Source organism: Athene noctua, chromosome 32, assembly GCF_965140245.1.
Source record: "Athene noctua chromosome 32, bAthNoc1.hap1.1, whole genome shotgun sequence".
NCBI lineage: Eukaryota > Metazoa > Chordata > Aves > Strigiformes > Strigidae > Athene > Athene noctua.
Genome location: NC_134068.1, coordinates 1,443,278 through 1,462,743, shown reverse-complemented (window position 1 = coordinate 1,462,743; position 19,466 = coordinate 1,443,278). Strand labels below are relative to the sequence as shown.

Genomic DNA, 19,466 nt, shown 5'->3' with positions numbered 1-19,466 from the left:
ACGTTTGGTCTCCCCCAAAACCCCTGGGTGTCCCCCCCAAACCCCTGGGGTCCCCCCCCCCCTCAAACCTCTGGTCCCCCCCAAACCCCAGGGTGTCCCCCAAACTTCATGCAGCCCCCCCAAACACCTGAGTCCCCCCCCAGAACTCCTCGGTCCGCCCCCTCCAGACACCTGGTGTCACCCCCCACGATCTGGGGCCCCCCCAAATCTCCCGGGGGTGCTGGGTCCTCACCCCTCTCCCCCCCCCCCCGCCGCAGGAACCTGGGTCCGTCCCTCAGCAGGTCCCTGGCCCGGCTGTACGGCACCGCGGGGCCGCTGTCCTGAGGGTGACGCCCCCTTGGTACCCCCCCGGCACCCCTCTGTCACCTCCCCCCCATTGTCACCCCCCCAATAAAGTCCCCACCCCCGCTGGGTCATGTCAGCACCAGGACATGGACACGCACACGGTGACACCGCGGGGACGGGGATGAGGATGGTGACACGGGTGGTGACAGCTGGGTGAGGGTGACACGGGTGATGGTGACGGGTGGCCTGGTGACACAGGTGAGGGTGACACGGGTGAGGGTGACACATGAGGGTGACGGGTGGCCTGGTGACACAGGTGAGGGTGACACGGGTGAGGGTGACACATGAGGGTGACGGGTGGCCTGGTGACACAGGTGAGGGTGACACGGGTGAGGGTGACACATGAGGGTGACGGGTGGCCTGGTGACACTGGTGAGGGTGACACGGGTGAGGGTGACACATGAGGGTGACGGGTGGCCTGGTGACACTGGTGAGGGTGACACGGGTGAGGGTGACACATGAGGGTGACGGGTGGCCTGGTGACACGGGTGAGGGTGACACGGGTGAGGGTGACACATGAGGGTGACGGGTGGCCTGGTGACACGGGTGAGGGTGACACATGAGGGTCACACATGAGGGGGGATATGGGTGATGGTGATGCAGGTGAGGGTGACACGGGTGAGGGTGTAACAGGTGGCCTGGTGACACGGGTGAGGGTGACACGTGAGGGTGATATGGGTGATGGGGTGTGGGTGCTGGTGACGCGGGTGACAGGGTGAGTGTGCCATGGGTGATGATGATGGGTGCCCTGGTGACACAGGTGAGGGTGACACATGAGGGTGACAGGTGGCCTGGTGACACAGGTGAGGGTGACATGGGTGATGGTGACTTGGGTGACAGTGACATGGGTGAATGTGGCATGGGTGACAGTGATGGGGTGACAGTGACACAAATGGTGGTGACAGGGGGTCCTGATGACAGGGTGACGGTGACACCAGTGTCAGTGACAGCCATTCTGGTGACACTGGTGGTGGTGACAAGGTTAAGGGTGATGGGGTGACAGTGACACCAGTGCTGGTGACAGGCTGAGGGTGACACAGGTGATGATGACAGGGCTGAGGGTGACAGGAGGTGACACTGACACCAGCGGTGGTGACAGGGGTGACAGTAACACTGGCAGCCACACTGGGGGTGGTGACGCATGCTGGGGAAGGGGTGAGGGTGACACGAGTGAGGGTGACAGGGGTGACAGAGACAAGGGGACAGTGACACGGGCGCTGTCAGTAAGTGAGGGTGATGGGTGACATGGGTGCTGGTGACAATTGGGGGTGACACTGGGTGATGTGACACGTGTGTTGGTGACAAGGGTGACAGGGATGGGGTGATGATGACATGGGTGCTGGTGACGGGGTGACGGTGACATGGGTGCTGGTGACGGGTGAGGGTGACAGGTGACACTGACGGGGTGACGGCGATGGGTGCTGGTGACAAGTGGGGGGGACAGGGACAGGGTGAGGGTGACATGGGTGAGGGTGACAGGGGGTGACAGGGATGGGGTGACGGTGACATGAGTGACACTGGTGGGTGTCGGTGACACGGGGTGGGGGGAGATTTGGGGGGGCCACAATACCTGGGGGGGCCCGGGGGTGGGGTCAAGGGCATGGGGGGTGAGTTCCAGCCGGCACTGGGAGCACTGGGAGGGGTGGGGGGGATCTGGTCATCCCAGTTGCTCCTCCCAGTTATGCCCCAGTTGCCCTCCCCAGGGTCAAGGAGCCCCCAACTGCCCCCCCCCAGTTGTCCCAGTTGCCACCCCAGAAGCCAAAGACCCCTCCCAGTTGCCCCAGGGGCCCTAAACTGGGACTGGGAGCCAAACTGGGATGGGCGGCTCAAACTGGGACAACGCCCCCCCCAGACTGTAGGGCACACCCTTCAACACCCCCCCCCCAACACTGGGAATCCAGACTGGGAAGGGACCCACTGAACTGGGAGGGATCCCCCCAAACTGGGTCTGGGACCCCTCCCAAACTGGGAATGGCGGCTCAAACTGGGTCCTCCCCGCCCCACCAAACTGGGAAGCAGCCCCAAACTGGGATTCCCCCTTTTCTCCTCCCCTCCCCACTGGGACTGAGCCTCAAACTGGGTCTGTGACCCCTCCCAGACTGGGATGGGCGGCTCAAACTGGGACACACCCCCCCCCGCTCCAAACTGGGAATCCAAACTGGGAAGAGACCCACCCAGCTGGGAGGGATCCCCCCAAGCTGGGTCTGGGACCCCTCCCAGACTGGGAATGGCGGCTCAAACTGGGTCCTCCCCACCCCCCCGAACTGGGAATCCAAACTGGAAAGGGTCCCACCGAACTGGGAGGGATATCCCCAAACTGGGACTGGGACCCCCTCCCAAACTGGGAATGGCGGCTCAAACTGGGATACACCCCCCCCAAACTGTAGGGCTCCCCCCCCCGCTCCAAACTGGGAATCCAAACTGGGAAGAGACCCACCCAGCTGGGAGGGATCCCCCCAAACTGGGTCTGGGACCCCTCCCAAACTGGGATGGGTGGCTCAAACTGGTCCTCCCCACCCCCCCGAACTGGGAATCCAAACTGGGAAGGGTCCCACTGAACTGGGAGGGATACCCCCAGACTGGGACTGGGTCCCCTCCCAAACTGGGAATGGCGGCTCAGACTGGGATACACCCCCCCCAAACTGTAGGGCTCCCCCTTTTCTGCCCCCCCCTTCAAACTGGGAACCCAAACTGGGAAGCAGCCCCGAACTGGGATTTCCCCCCTTCTCCCCTTCTCAGTGGGACTGAGCCCCAAACTGGGACTGGGACCCCTCCCAGACTGGGAATGGCGGCTCAAACTGGGATACCCCCCCCCCCCAAACTGTAGGGCTCCCCCTTTTCTGTCACCCCCCCCAAACTGGGAACCCAAACTGGGAAGCAGCCCCGAACTGGGATTTCCCCCCTTCTCCCCCCCTCCCCACCGTGTGGGGGAGGGGTACGGTCTCCCCTAAAACCTGGCTGCCCCCCCCCCAAAAAAAAAATGTACCGGGGGGGTGGGGGGGGCTCCGAGGTCATTTCGGGGTCACCGGGTGCCCCGCCATGGGGTGGGGGAGGGGCTGTCCCGGAGCCGCCTGGGTGGGGCCCAGCGGCGGGTGCGGCCCTTGGCCGGGGTGGGGGGGTGTGGGGGGGGGGGGGTGGGTGGGTGTGGGGGGGGGGGGAGGGCCCGTCCGCTCGTGTCCCCTCGGCGCACACGCACACGCACACGCGCGGCCGGTGGCCGGGTGTCGGCGGCGGGATGCTGGCGCTGGTGGCCCTGGTGACGGCGGGGGTGACGGCGGGGGTGAGGGCGGGGGGGGACACGCACACGACCCCCCCTTGTCCCCTGGGCTTCGGGCCGGTGGCGTCGGGCGGCTGCGGGGACAGGGACGAGTGTCGCACGGCCGCCGTGTGCCACCACATGTGCCTCAACCACCACGGCGGCTTCGCCTGTCACTGTCACCCCGGCTACGTCCTGGCGCCCGACGGAGCCGCCTGTCGCCCCCGCCGACCCCCCCGACCCCCCCCTCGGCCTTTGCACGAGGCCTCGCACGAGGCTTCGCACCAGGGCTCGGGGCCCGGGAGGAGGACGAGGGTTTGGAGGAACCGGGGATGGCGGCGGCGAGCGGCGGCGGGAGGAGGAGGAGGAGGAGACGGCGAAGGGCTGCGTGAGGCATCGCACCAGGATTTGCACCAGGATTTGCACCAGGATTTGCACCAGGGGTCACACCCGGGAAGGCAGCGGGCGGCGTGGCAGCGGGCTTCGCAGGGGGACTCGCACCAGGGATGGCAGCAGGGCGGCAGCCGGGATTTGCACGAGGAGCCGCACGAGGGGGTGCGTGAGGAGCAGCAGCCGGGGTGGCACCAGGATTTGCACGAGGAGCGGTTGCCGGGGAGGAACCGGGCTTTGCACGAGGACTTGCAGCGAGGAAGGCAGCGGGAGTTGCAACCATCTTGGCACGAGGGTTTGCATGGGGACTTGCACCAGGATTTGCACCAGGATTTGCACCAGGATTCCAGAGCAGACAGGCAGCAGGGTTTGCACGAGGATTTGCACGAGGACTCACGCCGAGACAGCGCTCAGTCTTCACGACTGCCCTGGCGCCAGCATTTGCACGGCGGCACGCATGGGGATGTGCACGAGGATCTGCAGCCAGGCAGGCACCAGGGTTTGCACGAGGATTTGCACGAAGATTTGCACAAGGACTTACGTGGGGATTTGCACGAGGGTTTGCAGCGAGGAAGGCAGCGGGACTCACAGCCGGACCAGCAGCCAGGTTTGCACAGGGATGCGCACAGGGATTTGCATCCAGACAGGCACCGGGCTTTGCACGAGGATTTGCACGAGGATTTGCAAGAGGACTTGAGCCGAGACGGCAGGAGGGATCGGCGACCACCTGGGCACCAGCATTTCCATGGGGACTCTCCTGAGGATTTGCATGAGGTTTCACACGAGGATTTGCACGAGGATTTGCACGAGGACTTGAGCCGAGACGGCAGGAGGGATCGGCGACCGCCTGGGCACCGGCGTTTCCATGGGGACTCGCCTGGGGACTTGCCTGAGGCCTCACACGAGGCTTCGCACGAGGCTTCGCACGAGGATTTGCACGAGGACTCACCCAGCTCACCACGGGCCCCTGCCACATACGGTGACTCCCCCCCCGCCCCTGCCCACCCCTCTAGGGACGAGGACCCCGACCCCTACGGGGACCCTTACCCGGACCTGGGGGGCCCCGACACCTACGGGGACCCCTATAGGGGCCCGGCCCCGCCCTACAGGGACGAGAACCCCAACCCGGGGCTGTGGGACCCCGAAACGGAGCTCTGGGACCCCGACATCTATGGGGACCCCTATATGGACCCCTATGGGGATGAGGAGCCGGAGCGGGGGGGCTGGGACCCCTATACGCTCCCCTCAGACCCCTACGGGGATCCCGAGCCGGGGAGTCTCCGTAGGGGGGGGGACCCCCAAACCAGGCCCTGGGACCCCTATGAGGACCCCGATACGGACCCCTATAGGCTCCGAGACCCCTATAGGGACGGGGACCCCCAGAATGAGCCCAGGGACCCCTATAGAGCCCCAGATGCCGAGACTGAGCCCTGGGACCCCCCCAGGACTTGGGACCCCCAGATTGATTCCAGGGACCCCCATAGGCTTGGGGACCCCCAAAGGGAGCCCCAGGACCCCTATAGAACCTGGGACCCCCAGACTGACCCCAGGGACCCCTATGGGCTTGGGGACCCCCAGACTGACCCCAGGGACCCCTATAGAGTTGGGGACCCCCACACTGACTTGAGGGACCCCTATAGAGTTGGGGACCCCCCAGCTATCCCCAGGGACCCCTATAGATTTGGGGATCCCCAGAGGGAGCCCCAGGACCCCTATAGAATGTGGGACCCCCAAACTGACCCCAGGGACCCCTATAGAGTCAGGGACCCCCACACCGACTCGAAGGACCCCTATAGAATTGGGGACCCCCAAAGTGACCCCAGGGATCCCTATAGAACCTGGGACCCCCAAACTAACCCGAGGGACCCCTATAGGCTCGGGGACCCCCAAACTCATATCAGGGACCCCTATAGGCTTGGGGACCCCCAAACTGACCCCAGGGACCCCCATAGCTTTGGGGACCCCCAGAGGGAGCCCCAGGACCCCTATAGAACCTGGGACCCCCAAACTGACCCCAGGGGCCCCTATAGAGCCAGCCCCCACCCCGGGCCCTATAGTGACCCCCAAACCGCCCCCTCCATCCCCCAGGATCCCTCTAGTGCCCCCCCCCGAGCCAGAGACCCTCCAACTGCCCCCCCACCCTCCAGGGACCCCCTTACTGCCCCCCCAGTTGCCCCCTCTAAATCCCAGTTGTCCCCAGTTGCCCCTCCAACCACCCCCGCCCTCCACAGAACATACCCAGGTGCCCCAGTTACCCCCCCAGTTGCCCCAGTTACCCCCCCCAGGGCCAAGGACTCCCCAGTTGCCCCAGTTACCCCCCCAGTTGCCCCTCAGACAGCCAAGGACACACCAGTTGCCCCAGTTACCCCCCCCAGAGCCAAGAACCCCCCAGTTGCCCCCCCCCGGGCCAAGGACTCTGCAGTTACCCCCCACATTTTCCCCCCCAGAGTCAAGGACCCCCCAGTTGCCCCAGTTACCACCTCAGTTGCCCCCCGCACAGCCAAGAACCCCCCAGTTGCCCTAGTTACCCCCCCAGTTTCCCCCCCCGGAGCCGAAGACCCTCCAGTTGCCCCAGTTACCCCCCCAGTTGCCCCCTCCAGTGACAAGAAGCCCCCAGTTTCCCGTCCCAGGGCCAAGAACTCCCCAGTTGCCCCAGTTATCCCCCCAGTTTCCCCCCCCAGAGCCAAGGACCCTCCAATTGCCCCAGTTACCACCCCAGTTGCCCCCCGCAAAGCCAAGAAACCCCCAGTTGCCCCAGTTACCACCCCAGTTCCCCCCCCCAGATCCAAGGACCCTCCAGTTGCCCCAGTTACACCCCCAGCTGCCCCTCGCAAAGCCAAGACGCCCCCAGTTGCCCCAGTTACCCCCCCACCAGTCAAGACCCCCCCAGTTGCCCTCCCCAGGGCCAAGGATTCCCCAGTTACCCCTCCCAGAGCTGAGGACCCCCCAGTTGCCCCCCCTCAAGCCAAGGACCCCCCAGTTGCCCCCCCGGTTGCCCCCCCGGTTGCCCCAGTTGCCCCCAGGCCTCCTCCCGGCCCCCCGCCGCCTGGATCCCTTCGGGGGGGGCTGCTGATGGCACTGCCCGTGGCACTGGGCGGTGTACTGGTGGTACTGGGAGCACTGGGGGGGCTGAGGAGGGTCCCCAGGGTGCCCCTCCCAAGCCCCCGTGGGTGAAGGTGCTGGGGGGGGGGGGAACTGGAAGGGACCCCCTCAAACTGGGAGGGAGATGGCTAAACTGGGAAGGGATCCCTCAAACTGGGACTGGGACCCCCCCCCAAACTGGGATGGGAGATTTAAACTGGGATACCCCTCCCCCCAAAGCTGCAGGGCTCCCCCATACCGGACACCCCCCCCCCCCCCCAAACTGGGAGTGACCCCCCCTCCCCCAAAACTGGGAGTTAAACTGGGACTGGGCCCCCAAACTGGGATTGCTGCCCCTCCCCCCGCAGGGCTCCCCCCATCCCGGCCCCTCCCCCCCCCCGTGTCCCCGGGTGGGGGAGGGGCAGGGGCAATAAAGGGCTGAACCCCCCGTGCGGACGCCTGGGTGCCTGGGGGGGAGGGGCGGGGGGAGGGGGAGGCACGTGGACACGCGGGTCCCTTGGGGGGGCGGGGGGAGGGGGGGGGATTCCTGACGCCCGTGTCCCCTCCCCCACCCCCCTCCTCCGGCTGTTGAGCGACTCCAGATGTGGGGGGAGGGGGGGGGGAGGGGAGGGAGCGGCTGCGGTGAGTCACGGTCCCGGGGGGGGGAGGGGCAGCGGGAACGCCCGGCGGCGGGGGGAGGGGCATGACGTCATGGGCAGAGATGGGGGAGGGGCAGGAGAGCCGTGTCCTTGGCGTGTCCTTGGCGTGTGCGTGACGGGCCCGTGGCGTGCCCGTGGCATGTGCTTGGTGTGTACATGACATGCCTGTGGCATGTCCATGGCGTGTCCTTGGCGTGTCCGTGGCATGTGCTTGGCGTGTGCTTGATGTGCCCACGGTGTGTCCATGCCATGCGCATGACATGCCCGTGGCGTGTGCTTGGCGTGTGCATGACAGGCCTGTGGTGTGTGCATGACATGTGCTTGGCGTGTCCGTGGCTTGTGTGTGATGGGCTCATGGTGTGTCCATGGCGTGTCCGTGGCATGTGCTTGGCATGTCCATGGTGTGTCCATGGCATGTGCTTGGTGTGTCCATGGTGTGTCCATGGCATGTGCTTGGCATGTACGTGACATGCCCGTGACATGTCCATGGTGTGTCCATGGCACGTGCTTGGCGTGTGCTTGATGTGCCCACAGTGTGTCCATGCCATGTGCATGACATGCCCGTGGCATGTGCTTGGCATGTGCATGACAGGCCTGTGGTGTGTCCATGATGTGCTTGGTGTGTCCGTGGCTTGTGTGTGATGGGCCCATGACATGTCCATGGTGTGTCCATGGCACATGCTTGGATGTGCATGGTGTGTCCATGCCATGTGCATCACATGCCCGTGGCATGTGCTTGGCGTGTGCATGACAGGCCTGTGGTGTGTCCATGGCTTGTGTGTGATGGGCTCATGGTGTGTCCATGGCATGTCCATGGCGTGTCCATGGCATGTGCTTGGCCTGTGCATGATGTGCCCACGGTGTGTCCATGCCATGTGCATGACATGCCCATGGCGTGCGCTTGGTGTGTGCATGACAGGCCTGTGGTGTGTGCATGACATGTGCTTGGCGTGTCCATGGTGTGTCCGTGGCATGTGCTTGGCATCTGCACGAGAGGCTCATGGTGTGCCCATGGTGTGTGCTTGACATGTCCATGGCATGTCCGTGGTGTGTCCATGGCACGTGCTTGGCGTGTGCATGATGTGCCCATGGCGTGTACATGCTGTGTACATAGCACAAGCATGACGTGGGGATGATGTGGACATGACGTGTCCATGGTGTGTGCTTAACATGTGCACAGTGTCTACGCGACATTAGCATGACAAGTGCATGGTGTGTACACAGCATGTGCACAGCGCGCACAAGGCATGACCATGGCATGTCCATGGCATGCCCATGGTGTGTCCATGGCATGTGCTTGGCATGTCCGCGGTGTGTTCTTGGCATGTACATAACATGCCCATGGCGTGTACATGCTATATACATAGCACGAGCATGACGTGTGGATGGTGTGTGCATGGCGGGTACATAACGTGTTCATGATGCATCCGTGGCATGTCCATGGTGTGTGCATGACGTGTCCGTGGCATGTGCATGATGTGTGCACGGTGTCTGCGTGGCATTAGCATGACGTGTGCGTGGTGTTTACGCAGCATGTGCGTGGTGTACACAAGGCATGTCCATGGTATGTCCATGGTGTGTCTGTGGTGTGTCCATGGCGTGTCTGTGGCGTGTCCATGACGTGACCATGATGTGCCCATGGTGTGTCCATGACGTATCTATGGCATGTCTGTGGCGTGTCCATGACGTGTCTGGGGCGTATCCATGACGAGTCTGGGGCGTGTCCATGACGTGTGTGCAGCGTGTCCATGGCGTGTCCGTGGCGTGTCCTCCCCCCCCCCCGCAGAGCGCGGACCCATCCGACGGCCGGGCGGTGGGTGCTGGGCCCCGAGGACCCCCCAGTGCAGGGGCGGGGGGGCGGGGGGGGCCCGGCTGGTCCAGCCGGTGGCTCCAGGCCCCGGTGGTGGCCCCGTGGCCGCCCCGCGGTGGCCAACGCCCTTGCCCGGAGGAGACGCAGCCCGGGTGGCCCCGGGGGGACACTTGGGGGCGTCCCACTGCCCTGACGAGCTCCCGCCGGGGGCAACCTCGGGGGCAACCTCGCCCGCCCCACACTTGTCCTTGACCTTGGGGTGTCCTTGACCCTTGACCCCCCCCCCCCCCGGCTCTTTGGCCTTGGCCAGGGGCTGAGCCGACGCTGGTCCCGCGCCCATCAGCCAGGACGGGTTTTGGCATCTCCGCCTTCGGCTGCGTCCTCCCCGGTTTTGTCCCACCTTAAACCCGACCCAACCCGGCCTAAGCAAGGACTAAACGAAGGCGACCTCCGGACACTCGCCCCGTGGTGACCCGGAGGCCCAGGAAGCCACGGGGGCCACCATGAGACGTCACGGACTGGAGCCCCCTCACCCACGAGCTGCGGTGACCTAAGTGCCCGTCACAGAGATAAAACCAGTACTTACCGGGCCGGTTCAACAGTTTAAACACTCGGATTAGGAGGAGGTGAACCGCTCCTTGGAAGGCTCGACATCTCTCCTAGGAAGAGGAGAAGGTTGGGATGGGTTTTGCTCTTGGTAGCCGGGTGATTAAGTATCGGTTTATCTGCCTTTGTACTCAACAGGGATCAGGCTTTAGTGGCAGGTGGTTCTTAGGGCTAGGATTGGGGTTAGGGTTAGGTTTAGGGTTGGGTTTAGCCGTTAGATTTAGTATTTTGGTTTAGCCTTTAGGGCTAGCGTAATGCGTTTGGGTTAGTGCTGGGTTTAGATTTTGGGGTGCGGATTCCCTTTAGTGGAAAGTGATCCTCAGGGTTAGGGTTAGGGTTAGGTTTAGGGTTGGGCTTTGTGGTTAGGTTTAGTGTTTGGGTCAGTGTTTAGTGTTAACACCATGTGTTTGGGTTGTTATTTCGTTTGATGTTGAGGTGAGGATCAAGTTTCCTGGCAGTAAGAGATGATCCTTAGGGTTAGGGCTGGCATTAGGGTTGTGTTTAGGTTTAGGGTTGGGTTTAGTGGTTCGGCTTAGTGTTTCGGTTAGCCTTTAGGGCTAGTGTAATGCGTTTGGGTTAGTATTGGGTTTAGATTTATGGTTGGGGTTAGGGTTCCCTCTGGTGGAAAGTGATCCTTAGGGTTAGGTTTAGGGTTGGGTTTAGTGGTTAGGTTTAATGTTTGGATTAGTGTGTAGTGTCAGGGTCATGTGTTTGGTTATTATTTGGTTTAGGTTTAAGGTTGAGGCTAGGATTAAGTTCCCTCCTAGTAGAACATGATCCTTAGGGTTAGGGTTGGGATTAGGGTTAAATTTAGTGTTGAGTTTAGCGGTCAGGTTTAATGTTTCAGTTAGTCTTCAAGGTTAGCAGAACGGATTTGGGTTAGTACTGGGTTTAGGTTTATGGATGGGCTTATGGTTCCCTCTAGTGGTCAGTGAGCCGTAGTGTCGGGTTTAAGATTAGCGTTGGGTTTCGTGGGTAGGTTTAGTGTTTGGGTTAGTCTTTGGGATCAGCGTCAGGTGTTGGGGTTAGGACTGGGTTTAGGGTTGAGACTAGGATCAAGATTCCGAGCAGTAAGAGATGATCCTTAGGTTAGGGCTGGCATTAGGGTTGTGGTTAGGCTTAGGGTTGGGATTACCGGTCCCGTAGAGAGGGGGCGTGTCAACAAATGGCTGGCACTGATTGTAGGCGTGGTTACGCTAATGAGGGGCGGTGTCGGCGCGAAGTGTCGGCCGGGAGGTGCCGGTGGCGGCGGTGCCGGGGCTCCGTCGGGGGTCGGTGTCCGCGGGGCGCGGCGGGCCGGGCCGGGGCCAGGCGGGTCGGGGGTTGCGGGTCATCGGCGGTGGGGGGGTGTGTGTGCGTGCGGGGTGTGCGTGAGGTGAGTGTGAGGCTGCGCGTGTGGGTGCGTGCGGGCGCGGGGTTTGGGTATCGCTTCTCGGCCTTTTGGCTAAGATCAAGTGTAGTATCTGTTCTTATCAGTTTAATATCTGATACGTCCTCGATGAGAGGACTTTATATTAAACGGATTTTTGGGGCCGGGAGTTGGACCCGGAGCTTGCTCCCTCCGCTCCGCGCATCGTCCCGGTATTGCAGCGCCTTCGGGCACGGTGCCCGCCCCCTCGGGGCTCCCTTTGCCGGTCAAGAACAGCCGCAGCTCTGCCCTCGCTCTCCTTTGCCCCCGGACGCTTTTTCCCCGCTCCTGCCCTTTCCCTCCTTCCCTGCCCCTCGCTCCTGTGTCCCTTCCCCATCATCATCCTCCCCCCCGGCGGGGCCGTGCAGGCCCCAGGGATTTTGGGGAGGGGGTGTCTGGGGTCCCCTGCGCCCTGTAGAGGTTCCTGTAGAAGCGGGTCGGGCTGTAGGACCCCCGCGGGTTGGGTTCGGCCTCCCGGCACCTGCAGGGACGGGGAAGAGCGAGGAAGAGCGGAGCGAGGAAGAGCGAGGGGTGGGGAGAAGCGAGGAGGGGGGAAAAGGGGGAGCCACCCCCCCGCCCCGCGGGAGGAAGGTGACGGTACCTGGCCAGGCTCCGGGTCTGCTCCAGGGAGGCGCAGAGCGCGTCCATCCCCACGCGGAGGATGCAGGGAGAGACGAGGAGGAAGAAGAGGATGATGATGGCGACCCCAAGGGCGACGCTGAGCCGAGAGAGAGAGAGAGAGAGAGAGAACAGCGATTCAGACAGATCCATCCCCGTCACAGACTTTACCCCCCAGCCCCCAGCGCTGGGCAGCCCCGGTTATGTCCAGCAGCCGGCTGCTCCGCCACCAGTTCCTGCCGGGCCTTCACCTCCTCAGTCGGCAGGGCCACTGATCCGCCCTCACGGGGCTGTTTGTTAACCAGGTGAACGCAAGCGGGGGGTGTTTAACACCCTGCAGCGCAGTGGCCCCCGTCAAAACCCCGCCGCGATCTTCCCTCCCCGCTGTGACAAGCCGGCCCTTCCCCACAGACTCGGGGTGTGACGGTCGCCTGTTGACCCTCAGGGCTGGGGATCAGAATTGGCGCAGCTGCTACTCCTGCTTGCATCGACCCTCCCAGTGCCACCGCTCCCATTCCCAGAGTTTCTGTTGGCCGGGTGGGTGCCCAGGAATCACGAGCCAGAAGAGTTACACCAGCTCCCCTGTCCAGAAGCCCGGTGGGTGTTACTGTCGCTGGCGACTGTCCCCCGCTGGATTGTGTACAGGCCGTCTGCGGTCTCGATGGTGACACAGTCCGTGACCAAAAGCCTTGCGGAGCTCCTGGAGAGCCGAATCCTCCGTCGTGTCGCAGCTGTTGTTCCGTCTCAGGAACGCAGCTCAAAAAAGGGACAAGCTGAGCAAGGGAGTGCCTTTGGGGGTGGTTCCTGGTGCGTGAGGAGTAGAAACCGTAGCACGAATCTGTCCGGTGAAATCAGCATCGGTAACCCCCCCCCGCACAGTGAAGCCATTCCAAGTGCTGCCAGATCTCCCGGTTAGCAGCGCGCTCAGTCCTCGCCCTACAGGTCCTTCGGCACCAAGTGGGGCCTTAACGGTGTCTTCTTATTCACACTTGCGCTTGGAGGTCCCTTATCTTCTGCCAGTGGTCTAAATACAGACCAGGGGACTCTCTCTGACCCTTGTCCCGCTCCGGCCGCTTCCCATTTCATCTCGTTCCCGTTAAAACGCTGCCCCAGCAAGCTGACGGCACCCCGCTCAGGCAGAGGGCACAGAGGGGCCTCTCCCCGCAGAGCACGCACCGCGATTCGGGACACCCGTGAGGAGAGACCTGCCGCCTCCCGCTCCAGGAGATCTTTCCCCGGGACCTTGAACCCCCGAGCCCCGACAGCCCGCGGGCCCCAGTGACGGGCGGAGGAAGCAAGCAGCCGATTCAATGTGAATGATAGAGCAAGCTTCAACTTTATTGAAAGAAATCACCCCTTATATAAGCACTCTACAATAATCATGCACACTACTCACACATCTATTGGATACATGTAACAGGCTCCATTATAATACCCCAGCCCCTTGTGGCATTTCAGATATGTCACAACATCTTCCCTCTTCTGAACCTGTTTTTTCTCCCAGGGCCGTTCCTTTATCATATACAAGGTCATAATGTACCTCAGTTTCTCTCTCTGTTAACATAACAGTCTGTTGTTAGCATAACTGTACCCGGGGTTTTTCCTCTGTTTACCTCCGATGGCTGCAATCAGCTCCTGCAGAGACCCATGGCCTTGCTCTCTGCAAGCCGTTCTCCAACAATTCCCCCTTTTTCTTTTTATGCAGGCTGCACAAGCATAAATTTACTAATATTTGTCATTATACAGCTATATGCTATTTTAATAATTACTACAATCAACAGTACTATTCCTAATCACCGCAATCCTTCTTGTAACAGACCTTGTAGCCATAGGGACAGACCAAACACAGATTGTAACCATTTGTCTCAAGGATTGACAACCACTTGTGTTTTTTGTAAACGCTGCTTCATCCATTGTAATTGGTTTTGAATTAATTGACTGTGGTCAGATAGATTAAAACAACACATCCCATCAAAATCTTTACATCCATGCCCCTGGGCAAGCAAAAGAAAGTGTATGGCAGCTCGACTCTGTAATACAGCACGCCTTAAACTGTCGAAGGTACCTTATCGAGTACAGAGCATCCCACATACTATCGAAGAGCAATCACATGAAAGCAAACAAACTAGGATTGGTTCTATACCACTGTCCACAAGCCTTCACGCCCTCTATGGTTGGTCCCGTTATGGTGTTCACACGTAGTTCTTCTGTTAGGCAAACATTTTATTTCCCACAGTCCGGCATCCTTATTTCTTTGCTACTCACGCAGTTTCTCATCCTCTCGGCCTTGCCGGTGTTCTTCCCAACAGCTACAGCCTGATGACAGTGATGCCACTCAGTCTGGATCACTCATGACATGTCCGCTGTTTCCCAGGCATTCCACAAATCCCCCTTTTTGGTTTTGAGTGATCCAGACCCCTTTTATTGTTCAGTCCATCGTTCTCATAAAACACTTCCACACACAGGTTAACACCATTAAAAGGATTACAATGACAATTTAAACTGTTATTCCATGTAAAAACAAAAGAATTTTTAACCATCTAATAATTGGTAACCTTTTAGTCAAATCATTATTAAACCCTCTTCCTTCTTCAAGATGTAAACTCATTGTATAAACACCACTACAAAACCTAGTGCTATTCACCGGTACTGCTGAAGGAGTCACATCTTGCCTTCTCAGCCAGACTGTCTGATTATACCAACCATAATGACCAGTACAAATGGCATACCAAACAGGGCTGGGATGGGTCGGCAGCAGTTGCTAAGCCCAGGCAAAATGCCTGCTGTCCTGATTGATCTTTCCCTGCCACCTTGGCACAGCTCTGCAGTTTTTTATCTATCTTATGAGGCCTGTTCTTCATCAGAGCTTAGCTGTTTGTCAGGAGCTGTGTGAGGCCGATGCCTTCCAGCCCTCCCCTTTCTTTGTTTTGCTGCGGCACCTGCAAGGCTTGTTTGAGAGCTGTATCAGTTAAGGGTTAGACAAACTTCAAAACACAGCATACTTAGAATAGTTCTAATTAAAAAGAGTAGACTAATTTCACTATCCATATTTAAGGGATATGACTAAATAGTACAAAAATAAACAGTAAGGAAAGTACGGTACTAACATTCAGATCCGCAATCGCTGGGGAGCCCTGGATGCAGCGAGAATTCAGAGTGCCCTTCCTCACAAACTGGAAACCCTACGCGATGCGTCCATCCGTAGGGGAGGCATCCAACGTCGCTGCAAGCAGGTCCGGCCTTTAAATCAACAGGCCAGAATAACTGGCAACTTCCTTTGAGCGGACACATCTGATTTCATCCTCCTGTTGGGTTCCACCTGCAGCCTGGCCACCACTCCAGGGGGAAACCAAGGGAGTTTCTAAATAAGGTTAAACACTTGAGCTCTTAATTCTTAATATTCCTAAGCAAAGAAAGTGGAATACATACATTCTTACAGCATCTTATCCTTATTAATAACTGTATTTTATCTAAACTACATTTTGCACAAGTGACTAGTAAGCCTAGATATTTCATTAAGGAGTTGCAGTTACTGTTAGCATTTTCTCTTAAAAGAATTGGCAACTGTAGTGTAGTTTGTTCTGTTGCAGTAGCAAACATTACTCAGACATTCTGCTTAAAAGATCAGTCGAAGAGACCGCAAACTGTCGGCACAGGGGCACCCACAGCACCCACAGCTGGATCCTGAGTGCTGGCTGCCTCTCACCCTCAGCTGTGGTTGCACACACCCTGTCGGTGACCATCGGAGATGAGACCTGTGCAGACACCAGCATCACCTCTTCCCCAGGGTATTAAAGGAACTGGTCCTTCCCAGTTACCCCTTTCCAGGTTTTTGTTAACGCTTGAGCTTTGCTCTGGATTTCTTGTCGATCTGGTATCTGTGATGAAAGATGACACAATATTGGTGACACCTGTAACACAGGGGAGATGTTTAAAAGGTTTGAAGAGATGGAGTCTGTCTGGTATTCAGGGCAAGTTGCAGGGATGTCTTTAGCTGGATGCCTTGAGAAAGAAAACTGTTTTTGTACTGCTCTGGCATTCTGGTGGAAAAAAGCATGCGTTTTACAGCAGAGCAAATGGCTGACCTGGAGCCAAGCTCTCTCCCCCCTTTTGTTTTTGCAAAAGCACTTCCAATGTCTGGTGCGCTCTTTCTACGATGGTTTGTCCTGTGGGGGAATGCAGTATACTTGCGATGCTTGTTAGCTATACGGTGAAGATCTTGTTTTGCTCTCTCTGTCAGTACTCTGGGTGATGTCAGTGAAGGATCTTTTCACAAAATATCAAATAAGCTATGCAGATCATCATGAGTTAGGCCCACAACGGCTGTATCCAATTTATGGTTCCCAACAGTGTCTGTAAATCTTTTAAAGTCTTAATAGCAGTTTTAAGTTGTTGCAGGACAATACTCACAGGTGATTCGGTTCACAAGGTGAGTGTCAGGGGGGGTTTCAGGGTGGGTTGTGCTGCAGTGGTGATTAAGACAAATTTGGTCCAATTTGAGTTCCCCATTGAGTTATACAGTTATGACCCAAAATGCAATAGGGGTTTCCAATAGAAATGGATGAATATTTGCTACCCGGTTTTCTGGGCCCCTCACATGAATGAGAGCCTTGCTTTGAATTGCTACAGCATGACACCAACCCTGAAAAGCATTTGAGGTACCAGGGCTAACAGCCAATCTGCTCACAGATATTATGGTCACATCTGCACCAGTATCTAAAATGCCTGTCAGCTCTAGATTTTTTAGCTTTAACGAGAGTACATTTTATCAGAATTTAACCTTGTGTTACTGTTTTAGTCCAAAAATATTTAAGGGGTACCTGCTGATCCAAATCCTGAGTCATTGCAGCTTCTTTAACAAGCTGAACAATTTTTTTACTTTTTTGTTACTGAACACAGGGGTACAGACCATAATATTGACTTTTCTCTTCGTAATCAGCACCTACGACCCCTGGTAAAACAAACAACCCCTGTCAGGTTGCAGATGATTTGTTAACAATATTTTCATTAGGCAGATGGTACAGAGGTGCACTCTCCCCGCAGAGCATGCACCTAAATTCAAAACAACAACCAACACGGAATGACTGCCCCCTGACACTCATCACTCACAGCATGAAGTGACAGCTATTACCGACACGAGGACTCCGTTAAGAACACTAAAGCCTGGGCCGCATCCCCCTGCCGCTTTTGGCGGGGTGCCGAGCGTGCGGTGCCGGGCTCAGCCGCAGGCGGCCGCTCCGCGGGGGGGTCGGGGAGGCCCCGGGCCGCCGCCGCCAGCTCCGAACGCCGAGCACGGAGATGTACACGCTCGGTTATCCAGGTAGAGTGCTGTGCCGGCAGGAATGCCGGTTTTTTCTTAAAAGCGTTAGCCAATTTTTATGGGGCCAGTCAATATCCCTGAGCCATCGCCTCCAGTACAGCTGGTGTAGTCTGAGGTTTTGCAGCCCGTTCGTATTAATGCTTAAATCTTTAATAACAGAAAAATGCCGTTCTTCCCAACGTGGCTGATGACTCGGCTCATAGCTTACAGGAGTAAGAATTGTCCTTGCCATGTCCATATTCCCTTGCGCCAAAGTTTTTTCGCCTCACTTTTACGTTTTTTTCGCCTCACTTTTGTCTACAGATCATCCCCAGTTAAGGGAGGACACAGACCAGACAGTTCAGATTCTTTTTCAGGATTTACAGCATCAGGGTCTAAAAGATTATCACCCCGTTCTTGTTATAAACTGACTTCTTAAATTTGGCTGAGCCAGAGTTTCCAATTTCTTTATTTAGCAAGCGGCAACAAGCAAAAACAGCGCTGGGCGGCCGGGGAGTCTCGTACTCCAACAACGGCCCGCCCCCCCCAGGGCACTCCGTGTCAATCTTATACTACAAAGTATTACATAGTCATTATACACCTATACATATTCATTACTTGAACCCGCCTACTCCCGCTTCGTATGGTAATTAGCTTATCAGTCCCTTACGCTTGGGCAGAAGTTGTTAAAACTACAGTCAGGGGTCTTCAAATCGTGGGGGGTGGTCTTCTGGGAGGAAGGCCGTAGGTCCTCCTCACGGTGTACGTTTCACCTTTGGCTTGGAATGTGATGGTCCTCTGAGTTTGCGGAGTTCTTATCAGTCTAGGCCCAGTAATCTCTTTGCATAATGAGATTCATGGTCGTGAACGTCCTCCTGTTTTATTCAATTATGCGCCTGCAATTCTCCACATCTTCTGTCCTACAGATGCTTCCTCTCGTGTTGTTCCCCCCCCTTCCTGTCACTTTTTTTTTTTTCACTATCATGTTAGTTCAATTAAGCATTTGCTGTTAGTATTACACAATGTGCAATAGTTCATATTGCAGTTCGCTGAATTTGATGAACAGACGGTTTACCACCTATCACAACACACAGCCTCAGACACGGGGATGAGGGACATGGGGGGTCAGGTAGCCCAGGCATGAGCGGCAGATGAGGCCCAGTCGGCCAGAAGAGGGGAGAACATGGAATAACACACATCAACATGGGATAACACACAGCCTCAGACACGGGTATGAGGAACATGGGGGATTAGGTAGCCCACGCGTGAGCCACAGATGAGGCCCAGTGGGCCAGAACATGGGGTAACACGTAGCAACATGGGATAGCATGCAGCCTTGGACATAGGTATGGAGGACATGGGGCTCAGGCAGCCCGGGAAGGAGGCACAGACCAGGCCCTGTGGGCCAGAACATGGGATAACATGTGATAGCATGTGTCAACATGGGATGACATGCAGCCTCAGACATGGATATGGTGCTCAGGCAGAGCAGGCAGGAGGCACAGCCCTGGCCCTGAGGGGGAGAACACGGGATAACATGGGAGTACTTGGGAGAACATGGGATAATGTGTCAATATGGGGTAACACGCTTGGGCGTGGGTGTGGTGGGCGTGGGTGGTCAGGCAGCCCGGGCAGAAGCCACAGACCGGGTCCTGAGGGTGCAAACATGTGATAACATGGGCTAGCACAGGTCAGCATGGGATAACATGCAGCCTGGGACATGGGAATGGGGATGTGGAGGTTCAGGCAGCCCAGGCACGAGCCGGAGACGAGGCCCTGGGGGCCAGAACATGAGCTAACGCGGGACAACAGTGGCTACCACGTGTCAACATGGGATAACATGCAGCCTTGGACGTGGGGCTGAGTTCATGGGAGGACACGGAGTGGTCAGACAGCCCAGGCAGGGACACAGACGAGGCCCTGTGGGCAAGAACATGGGTTAACATGGGATAACATGGGTACACATGCAGCCTCAGACATGGGGGGGACGTGGG

The 19,466-nt window shown here is 58.2% G+C and overlaps 1 protein-coding gene and 1 non-coding gene across 2 annotated transcripts; both read left to right on the top strand.

The window, feature by feature from the left end:
- The first annotated feature begins 3,574 nt into the window (after positions 1–3,574).
- LOC141972327 (uncharacterized) lies at positions 3,575–7,165 on the top strand. Its single transcript, XM_074930206.1, has one exon. It carries the CDS (start codon positions 3,581–3,583, stop codon positions 7,163–7,165), a length of 3,585 nt encoding a protein of 1,194 aa, XP_074786307.1. The 5' UTR covers positions 3,575–3,580.
- A 4,406-nt stretch (positions 7,166–11,571) lies between these two features.
- On the top strand, positions 11,572–11,762 carry LOC141972416 (U2 spliceosomal RNA). The gene has a single exon (XR_012635386.1). It is a non-coding gene; the product is annotated as a U2 spliceosomal RNA (small nuclear RNA).
- Positions 11,763–19,466: the final 7,704 nt, after the last annotated feature.